Source organism: Gigantopelta aegis, chromosome 7 (assembly GCF_016097555.1).
Source record: "Gigantopelta aegis isolate Gae_Host chromosome 7, Gae_host_genome, whole genome shotgun sequence".
Lineage (NCBI taxonomy): Eukaryota > Metazoa > Mollusca > Gastropoda > Neomphalida > Peltospiridae > Gigantopelta > Gigantopelta aegis.
Window position 1 is genome coordinate 38,922,506 of NC_054705.1, and position 10,732 is coordinate 38,933,237.

The following is a 10,732-nucleotide window of genomic DNA, read 5'->3' on the forward strand; positions in this document are numbered from 1 at the left end:
CAAAAATGTTGTTTTTGTAAATAATTTTAGTATGGTTTGACGTAAAAATAAAAATAAAAGTGTTTTGGAAATAACAAAAATATACTATTTTTGTGTGCAATTTAGAAAACAAGCGGCTCAGAAATAAATAACATGTAGTAAATTCCATAGTATGAAAAAATGCGTTCCCCGAGGGACGCGCTATAAACATGTTTCTATTATCTATTACAACTGTGTTACTGTCACACACAGTTCATTAAAACTGTAGGTGTGTTTTTATGTTTAAATGAAATTGTGATAATTAATGTGAGGCGAGATTGCAGCATTGAAAAAAAATCTAAAATTTCCATGCAAGAAAACCAAAACAATCAGGGTGGGTGACAGCTCGCTAGATTCATCTCCTATATTTAACACATGGTCAGTTATAACAAAATGCAATTTCATCAACATAAATTTTACCTGCATCATTCTTTATTTTTAAAGCATAGGTAGGGACATGTATGATGCCAGGGGCTGGTAAATTAGATAGAGTTACGTCCTCTAACCGCTCTCCAGTTCCGGCGCGTTCCGCTAACAGCAAACATGGCCGATGAAAATCGCTATTTGAAGCAGGAAGACCAGTTTTAGACAAATAATACCAGACAATAACTTTGTGATAGGACTAAGTGTCTTCAACGCATAGATATCAGTACTTGAAGTGAACAAAGTTAAAATCAGTTTGTCTTGTTCAACGACACCACTAGAGCACACTGAATTATTAATCATAGACTATTGGATGTACAACAATTAGGTAATTCTGACATATAATCTTAGAGAGGAAACCCGCTACATTTCCCCCATGTGCACCATCCCACAGACAGGATAGCACATACTACGACCTTTGATATACCAGTCGTGGTGCACTACCTGTGACGAGAAAAAACCCAAAAAAACAACCAGCTCTTTGAGCCCACCAACGGGGATCGACTCTCTCTCTCTCTCTCTCTCTCTCTCTCTCTCTCTCTCTCTCTCTCTCTCTCTCTCTCTCTCTCTCTCTCTCTCTCTCTCTCTCTGTATATATATCTTATACTTGCCTACAGAGTCGTTACAATTCACTCCTAGGGTCAATGACATTAATGTCAACTGAAAAACACGTCTGTAAAATTGACGTAATAAAGGTGCGACAGTTCGCACTACATTAGCAACCAGACCCGTTACCCGGAAACCGACAGTAGATGTGTTAAGTACAGGTACAGCGTAAGAAAATGATTTTAAATGAAGCTGTGATTGCTCTTATGTCCAATACACACACCCCACCCATGCTGTCACTTGGAAAATTACTGCCAACGCACACATGGTATTAAGTGGCGGGAAAGGGGAGGGGTGTTGTGGGGTGGATGGAGGGACAGACATCAGATTCGTTAAAAAATCCCTTTGTGGGCCCCGTTTTACGAAGCGGTCTTAGCGCTAAAATCAAAGTTTAAAGTTTGTTTTGTTTAACGACACCACTAGAGCGCTAAAATCACTGAAGTCATTAAATTCGGCTATCGAACTTGGTGATTTAAGGCGAGTTTAGCACTGAGGTCGCTTCGTATAACGAGGTCCAGATCATATATACATTGTCGATCTGCACATCCCATCCTGAAATATTTTACATTAATAACCACTGGGCCCCGTTCCACGAAGCGATCTTAGCCCTAAGATTACCGTAAGCTACCCTATGCACTTAAGTTGATCTTAGGGCTAAGATCGCTTCGTGGAACGGGGCCCTGGGGCCTAATTCACAAATGTATCTTAGGCTCTTAGGCTCTTAGGCTCCCTTCCGCCACCTCCCCGACGTTTTATTTGCCGCAATAGAGACACCCTTCATAATGTTCTGCATACGGACCCCAGGTGCGCAGGTCTTTTACCATCACACTTAAATTCTGAACCCCTCCATAATTTCCTAAACACGCTCCTCGGGTACCAAACCCTTTAACTCCACTCGTAAATTCGGCCCGCATGTTACCTTTCTAGCTCCAGCCAGTGCACTACGACTGGTACATCAAAGGCCGTGGTATGTGCTATCCTGTCTATGGGATGGTGCATATAAAAGTTCCCTTGCTGCTACTCGAAAAAGAGTAGCCCATGAAGTGGCGACAGTGGGTTTCTTCCCATATAACCGTTCTGACGCCATATAACCGTAAATAAAATGTGTTGAGTGCGTCATTAAATAAAACATTTCCTTCCTTCTTCTGCGTGTTACCTACTATTGTTTTCACTGAGACTGGACAGGGCACCACATCCCACAATCTGTAGATCGTCAAGCTGAACGAAGTTCTTGAGGCTCTCGATCACCATGGATACGGCCTGGTACGGAATTTCCTTCTTGATGTCCTCCACTGTAACAAAAAAAAAAAAAAAAAAAAAAAAATCTGATTAAAATTAGCTCTACTGGTCTACCAGTAGATCTATCTGCATTGCGCGGACTCCCACGTCCATGGTGACATTTCGTCTGTAAATAATAATTGTAATATAGACCAATCACACTTCGCCTTTTACAACGTTATTTGGGAACATACACATTCTAAAAATATCCGGCAATACTATTTTTGCGGCCGCCGTACCGCGAACCATACCAATACGTACGGGCCAAGTTATGCGACGGCTCAGCTGCAATTTATATATAACTCCAGGTGTTTATTTTTGAAGAACTAAATCAATCTTCAATTTTACATTACAAATTATTTATTTAATAAAATAAAACATGTTTTAATGCATTGTTTTTGTATTTTTGTTTAAAGACACCACTAGAGCACATTGATTAATTAATCATCAGCTATTGGATGTCAAAGATGTGGTAATTCTAACACGTAGTCGTCAGAGGAAACCCGCTACATTGTTTCTAATGCAGCAAGGAATATTTTATATATATGCACTTTCACACAGACAGGATAGCACATACCATGGCCTTTGACCAGTTGTGGTGCACTGATCAGGTGAGATACAAAACCGGGCATTTTACTTGGTCCCAAAGTTGTCCGGTTTAGAGGGTTTTCACTATATATTTTGTTTTCTTCTACGGACTACCTATACGACCGTCCTCGGTGGCGTCGTGGTTAGGCCATCGGTCTACAGGCTGGTAGGTACTGGGTTCGGATCCCAGTAGAGGCATGGGATTTTTAATCCAGATACCGACTCCAAACCCTGAGTGAGTGCTCCGCAAGGCTCAGTGGGTAGGTATAAACCACTTGCACCGACCAGTGATCCATAACTAGTTCAACAATGGCCATGGTTTGTGCTATCCTGCCTGTGGGAAGCGCAAATAAAAGATCCCTTGCTGCCTGTCGTAAAAGAGTAGCATATGTGGCGACAGCGGGTTTCCTCTAAAAAAACAGTGTCAGAATGACCATATGTTTGACGTCCAATAGCCTATGATAAGATAAAAAAAATCAATGTGCTCTAGTGGCGTCGTTAAATAAAACAAACCTTTTTTTTTTTTTTACTACCAATAACTATGGTGGTATATTTAGGACACACACTTATATCTTGAACTCTCGACTTATTCTATTGATTTCGACTTATTTTCTCAAAAGAAAGAAATGTTTTATTTAACGACGCACTCAACACATTTTATTTACGGTTATATGGCGTCAGACATATGGTTAAGGACCACACAGATTTTTGAGAGGAAACCCGCTGTCGCCACTACATGGGCTACACTTTCCGATTAGCAGCAAGGGATCTTTTATTTGCACTTCCCACAGGCAGGGTAGCACAAACCATGGCCTTTGTTGAACCAGTTATGGATCACTGGTCGGTGCAAGTGGTTTACACCTATCCATTGAGCCTTGCGGAGCACTCACGCAGGGTTTGGAGTTGGTATCTGGATTAAAAATTCCATGCCTCCGAACCCAGTACCTACCAGCCTGTAGACCGATTGCCTAACCACGACGCCACCGAGGCCGGTCATATTTTCTCAAAAGAGCGGAATCTAAATGTCGGTAGAGTTCTTTGGTTACAGGAACAAATCTCCTGAGTGGATCATTTTCTGAATGTTGTTTTTTCCAGTCCCATCCAGTGTCCCATGACTTGTATATCCAAGGCCCATTAAAGTGCATATAAAAGATCCCTTGCTGCTACTGGAACAAAACAAATATCTCGAGCTATTGATTTATTATGTCGAGCGCTCAACATGTATGTCTTTATCTTTTGCGAATTCTCTATTTTGGCTGGGCGTGGACGGAGTTTAGCTCAGTCGGTTGAGTGCTCGCCTGGGGTGCTTGCATCGCAGGATCGAACCACCTTGGTGGATCTATTCAAATGATTGGGGTTTTTCCTCATTCCAACCAGTGCACCACAACTGGTCTGTGAGAGTGTGCATATAAAAGGTCCCTTGCTACTAATGGAAAAAATGTAGCTTATGATCTTGAGCTCTCAACTTATAATAAAGCTATCAATCAGTGTTCAAGATTAAATTTTTTGGCCAGTATCCCAGTTGGATACTAACATTTCAAAATCTGGTATTCCACCTGAGAATTTAGTATTATATGGCATCCCGGTGGGATACTGGGTTCTTGAAGTCTGGTATCCAAAATTAAATTCTGGTATCCCCGGGATATCGGGATACCGTTAATCTCGAACACTGTCAATGTATTATGTCAAGCGCTCAATATATTAACTCTCGTCAACATGTAAGCCTTTTTCTTTCGCAATTCTCTTTTTGGCTGTACAGTACTGATGCAGAAGTCGAGAGCTCAAGATAACAGATCGTGCGCTGGAGATAAATCGAGCACTCGAGTGTAATATATTAAGTTGAGCACTCAGTCAAACGCTTAAAATAATATAAGTCGAGCACTCGAGATAGTCAGTCGAGCGCTTGAGATAATAAGTCAAGCGATCACGTTGATCAGTTGAGCAGTTGAGATAATAAGTCGAGAGCTTGAGGTAATCAGTAATGCGCTCAAGATAATACGTCGAGAGCTCGAGATAATAATTCGAGTGTGCATTCAGCATGCGCAGACATTAAAAAAAGCCGATCCATGTTTACTTGTGGCTTAAAAATACTTTGATTACGTCAAATTATGAACATGTAGATTTGAACATGCACGTTTCAAGGCACAGATCACCTTAATGGAAAGTGGGCCTTATGTGGAGATCTCGACTTATTATGTTGATGTTGAGGGCTAAACCTATTATCGTGAGCTCTGAAATTATATTGTCGAATGCTATACTTATCTCTAGTAGGCTAAATGAAATTATTTTGTTGTAAAAATGTTTTATGAACATGATAAATGTATTACCTATTCATTTTATAACAAACAAGAGTACTGGTGAGATACACGATACGCCCATCTGGAGTTTGATGGAAAACCATATCTATATTAATGAATATGTTACGGGTACGATATCAAGTCCAATTATGTGTTATGTTTGCAATGGGATGGAAGAACAGTTTATTTTGGACCAAACACCATCCCAAGTTGTTCCTACATGTGGTTTGATGGTTCTGTATGTATCTGTATGCAATCTATGATCTGGACAAGGATTTACTGTTATGTACAGTAGACCGTGAAAAGGTAGGTCACAGTGACCCAGTAATAGTACGCGACACACCACCACCATCCGAAGTTGTTCCTACATGTGAGGTTTGATGGTCCTGTATGCATCTGTATGCAAGATATGGTCCGGATAAGGATTTACTGTTATGTGCAATAGACCGTGAAAAGTAGGTCACAGTAACCTAGTAATAGAACGCGACACACCGTCACCCCAATTGTTCCTACATGTGAGGTTTGATGGTTCTGTATGCATCTGTATGTAAGGTATGGTCCGGACAAGAAAACGTTAACAGACGGACGTACGGACGTACGGACGGACAGACAGACAGACGGACAACGCCATACTATATTACGACTCATCATAGATGGACGTATAAAAATTAGTAAATATTTTTTTTTACATTATGCAACTTGGATACTGCGTCTTTAAGGCCGATTCTTAATGTAACAAAACTGTCACCGCGGTCCGTGTCATTTATTAGTCAAATGCCATGAGTATCGTTCCAGTAATTCGGACCGAATGAACTCCCCTTTAACAACCGCAATTCAACTGTTTTTTCTCCAGTTGCAATCAGAGACCTGCGTGCGGCTCAAAGATTTCGACTCTAAATGACAACACGATGAAAGAGAGCTCATCAGCGGGATGCTAGAGGGAATACATTTAGCCGTACGGATAATGAAATCTGGAAAAGCCACTGCGGTAAAACTGAATACCAACCGGACGGTAAATGCATTACGTTAATCATATTTAGACCAACCACGGAACAAAATCATCTTTACAGCCTTTTCTTGTGACTTCGCGATTAATCGATATAACTGCATACGTCTGACGTTATTAAATAGATGGAATAGAGATGGTCTTTTATATATATATATATATATATATATATATATATATCTGGAGAGAGAGAGAGAGAGAGAGAGAGAGAGAGAGAGAGAGAGAGAGAGAGAGAGAGAGAGAGAGAGTTGTATTGAATACTATAAACATATTAGCAACTGCTTGGAAGAGGGTTGTTATATATGATACTAATTCGCCTTTCAACTGCACAGGCGCCGGATACGATACGGCCGGTAACGTAGTTTTCTCTTCCTATGGCGCTTGAATGGTATTTACCTCATCATATACTTTGCTTTTATGGCCGTACCAACTTTTAGTGGCTTCCGTCGCTCCTCAACTGGATCACACGCCTATGTAGATGTATATATGTAAATATATTCTCTGTCTATTTGCGTGTGAGTGTGCGCACATGCGTGCGTGCGTTTAACAGCTCTAATAATTATGGTCGACTGGCCCATTATTTTCAGGTTAGGAGAGGTGTGTGCACCCTAACACCCACCCTCTGAATCCGAAGTTGCCTCCCTTCTTAAATCCTCCCCTGCCACCCCTTGAATCCGCGCCTGCTCCCCTTGAATTCGTGACTGCCTCCCCTCAAATTCCCTACTGCCATCTTGAACCCGCACCTGCCTCCCCATGACACCCCCCACCTGAATCCCCTTCAATCCCCACCAAACTCCCCTTGAATCCACGCCTGACCCCCCTCTTGAATCCGTGCCTGCCTTCCCTTGTTTGAATTGGCGTCTCTTCTCTTGAATCCGCAACTTCTGCCACCACCCCACCCCAACCCCCACCCCCTTTAATCTGCGCCGTGTTCCCCGCCCAATACTAACCTAGAGCCAGCATGGCGATGATCTTGCAGCAGACTCGGATTATCTCGGGGTGATCGCTGAAATCTTTCATCATTTTCAGAATGACGTCCAGGCGTTTTTCGTCCGTGAACGTTCGCGGGCCACGTTCTGCAATACAAAACGTTATGATGCAACTTAAACGTTTTACAAAATTCTCCTACAAAATTGTTAAAGGCGCATGTTCCACTTTCCGCAAAGGTCTGGAGTTCAGACACCATTGCTTCACTTTTGTTTTTAGCGTTTAGCATTTCTGAAGACATCATAGATACACTTTACAGGTATGCGTTACACATTTACGCAAAAACCACGCCAGCACTCGCATACGAGAGCTAGAAGAAAGGTGAGAGTGATGGGAAGACGGAAAATCAAGCAGCGAGAGAGAGAGAGAGAGAGAGAGAGAGAGAGAGAGAGAGAGAGAGAGAGAGAGAGAGAGAGAGAGAGAGAGAGAGAGAGAGAGAGAGAGAGAGACAGACAGACAGACAGACAGACATAGAATATATGAGACAGACAGACATAGAATATATGATTCTGCACGCACTTATTGAGTATTCCTAGTAAGTGTTAAAGCGTCATCATCCGTTACCTGTATTGAGGAGGTTCTCCATGGCCTGACAGGCGTACATTGACAAATGCGGGTCATCCAGTGAGCATATACTCATCAGAGCAGCGTCCACAGTGTGTATGACGTCAGAACCCAGATCTGAAGAAACAAACCCATAAAAATAAAATAACATAAAAAAGAAAGAAAGAACGAAAGAATATACGAAGAATTAAAACAATTTTCAAATGAAGGGTCAATATCCAGGTGTGCTATTTTGAACCTTAACGGGACAGACTAGTTTCAACCCGTGAAAATTAACACTAAGTTTAGTTAATCTACAAACCTGCAACACATTTGAATAAAGTTACAGTTGAGTGAAACATGAGTCTGTGACTTTGAAATGGTGAAATACCCTCTAAAGCACAGACTAAAACTCGACTCCATAACTGTTACTTGTCAGACGCACGTGCGTTTTTTGAAAATCTGAGAAATGCATTTTGTGATATTGAAAACACCAGGAAGAACAAAAACAATTCGAATGTACGGAAATAGATAATCTAAACCATAAAATCTAAGTAAAGTATGATTTCAGTTATCAAAAAAACGACTATAATAGTAAAAAAATATGCGTTAATGTTTAAAAACTAGGGTATGTCCCTTTAATTTAATATTACAAGTGTTAAAGTGAAAGGAAATCACAATGGATGTTTAGAAGTGGACATACCTTTTATTTCTGAGAGTCCAGACAAAACCATGGCGGCGAACAGCTGGATGTCGCCGTTATCTTTGTATCTACTGGCGATGTTCACTATCGTCTTCAGTCCGCCCTCGTCAACCAGCTGGCGACAAACCTCGTCTACAACAACGACAACAACAAAATGGTAATAACAATGACAACAACAACAACAGTAAGAGTGGTAGTAGTGGTAGTAGTAGTGGTAGTAGTACTTGTAGTAGTAGTAGTAGTAGTAGTAGTAGTAGTAGTAGTAGTAGTAGTAGTAGTAGTAGTAGTAGTAGTAGTAGTAATAATAGTAGTAGTAGTAGTAGTGGTGGTGGTGGTAGTAGTAGTAGTAGTAATAGTAGTAGTAGTTGTGGTAGTAGTGGTAGTAGTAGTAGTAGCAATAGTAGTAGTAGTAGTAGAAGTAGTAGTAGTAGTAGTAGTAGTTGTAATAGTAGTGGTAGTAGTAGAAGTAATAATCATAGTAGTAGTGTAGTAGTAGTAGTAGTAGAGTTAAATAGTAGTAGTAGTGGTAGTAGTAATAGTAGTGGTAGTAGTAGTGGTAGTGGTAGTAGTAGTGGTAGTGGTAGTAGTAGTAGTAGTTGTAGTAGTAGTAGTAGTAGTAGTAGTTTTAGCAGTAGCAGCAGCAGCATCAACCACAACAACAAAACACCGAAAACAAATCACTTTGAGCGGGAGTGGAATATTCGACCCACACAATCCTCCTATTGCACAATCGTTTGTGATGCCACAGCTACTTGTTGTGTCACTGTTGCTGTCAGCACAAGGCACTAACATATTTTAAGAATAAAAAGCCTCAACCTATTAACTATGTATATGGAGTAACCTACCCAGCTCTATGATGTTGCCAAGCGTTTTGAGGGCGGACAGCACGATGTCGGAACAGTTGTGGAAGTTCTGGAGACAGCAGACGATGGCCATCACGCCGCCATTGTTCTTCACGCGAATCTTGTTGTTCAACTCTGAAACAATAGGACATAATTATGTTGGGTATCTGTGTCTGTCTGTCAGTCTGTCTGTCTGTTACTCTCTCGTTTTCTATCCCCATCTCTTTCTCTCTTTATCAGTGTCACTCCCTCACGCTCTTCTTCTCTCTATCGTCATTCTCTTTCTCTCTTTATCCTCTCTTCTCTCTAACTTTCTCCTCCTGCTCCTTCTCTCTCTCTCTCTAACTTTCTCCTCCTGCTCCTTCTCTCTCTCTCTCTCTCTCTCTCTCTCTCTCTCTCTCTCTCTCTCTCTCTCTCTCTCTCTCTCTCTCTCTCTCTCTCTCTCTCTCTCTCTCTCTCTACAGAGTACTACAGAGTGTGGGGCAGGGGTCTGCACATTGCCAAAATCCACCTGCCCACTAAATCCAAACATGTGCTCTCGGAAAGAGGAGAGAAGCCTCAACTCAAAAACATATAACAATTAGAGATGTTGACACAAATATTGTATTTACTCTTAAAGTTACAATATAATGGTGACACAGGGATTGCTGCCAAAACAAGAACACCTGGGGTCTATTTCACAAAGCTCTCTTAGGCTCTGCTAGACAACAAAGCATCCTCTTTGCAAGTCTTTTAGCATTGCATTGCGAGATCACAAAGTTGCGAGAGTTTAGTGAATTAGACCCCAAAACACTTTTCAAAAAATGGGAATGGTGAGGAAATACTAAATATAAACTTACCATCCGCAGTAAGGTTTATAAGAGCCATGCAGCCATATTCCTGAATCTCTTCCGTCGTATCCAACGTCAACATGGCCGCTATTATAGCCTTCGAGGCGCCCCCTTCTTCCGTTTGACGGCGAAGATTTTCTACAATGAAACATATCCCTTCAATATAATACGTTTGCGTCATTCCTTACATGTTAACTAATATTAATTTTGCCGATTAAAATGTTCTGTGGTATCATTAAATACGTTCCTTTGCCTGAGAGTCTTAATATTTATGGCCGTAACTCACCTAAAAAACTAATAACTGAACACTAAAGCTAAACTGTCTAATGAAATTAATATGACTGAAATCGATTGCTATTTAAGACAATTGCATTTGCAAAGGACGTAGGATCAAACCCCCTTAGTGAACCCATTCTTTCTTGTTTTATCTTGTCCCAACCAGTGATCCACAACTGTATATCATAAGGCGTGGCATGTGCTGTCTTGGCTGTGGGCAAATGCTTAATGCTCGCCCTGGTCTTTGTGCATAGGTAACGGATCCAGTCATTTGAAGTCGTTGCCTCATTCACCCACCCCTGCGCGTGCTGTAACCTCACCGTGGTGCAGGGGTG

The 10,732-nt window shown here is 41.3% G+C and overlaps 1 protein-coding gene across 1 annotated transcript in view; it reads right to left on the minus strand.

The window, feature by feature from the left end:
- LOC121377726 (protein aardvark-like) overlaps positions 1 to 10,237 on the minus strand; it is a 23,129-nt gene extending 12,892 nt beyond the window's left edge. Inside the window, exons 1-6 of the mRNA XM_041505811.1 lie at positions 10,131 to 10,237; positions 9,295 to 9,426; positions 8,450 to 8,581; positions 7,768 to 7,884; positions 7,167 to 7,292; positions 2,208 to 2,339 (exon numbers count right to left, since the gene is read on the minus strand). Coding sequence (XP_041361745.1) covers positions 2,208 to 2,339; positions 7,167 to 7,292; positions 7,768 to 7,884; positions 8,450 to 8,581; positions 9,295 to 9,426; positions 10,131 to 10,203 — 712 coding nt within the window. The 5' untranslated portion in view covers positions 10,204 to 10,237. The remainder of the gene's footprint in view (positions 1 to 2,207; positions 2,340 to 7,166; positions 7,293 to 7,767; positions 7,885 to 8,449; positions 8,582 to 9,294; positions 9,427 to 10,130) is intronic.
- Positions 10,238 to 10,732: the final 495 nt, after the last annotated feature.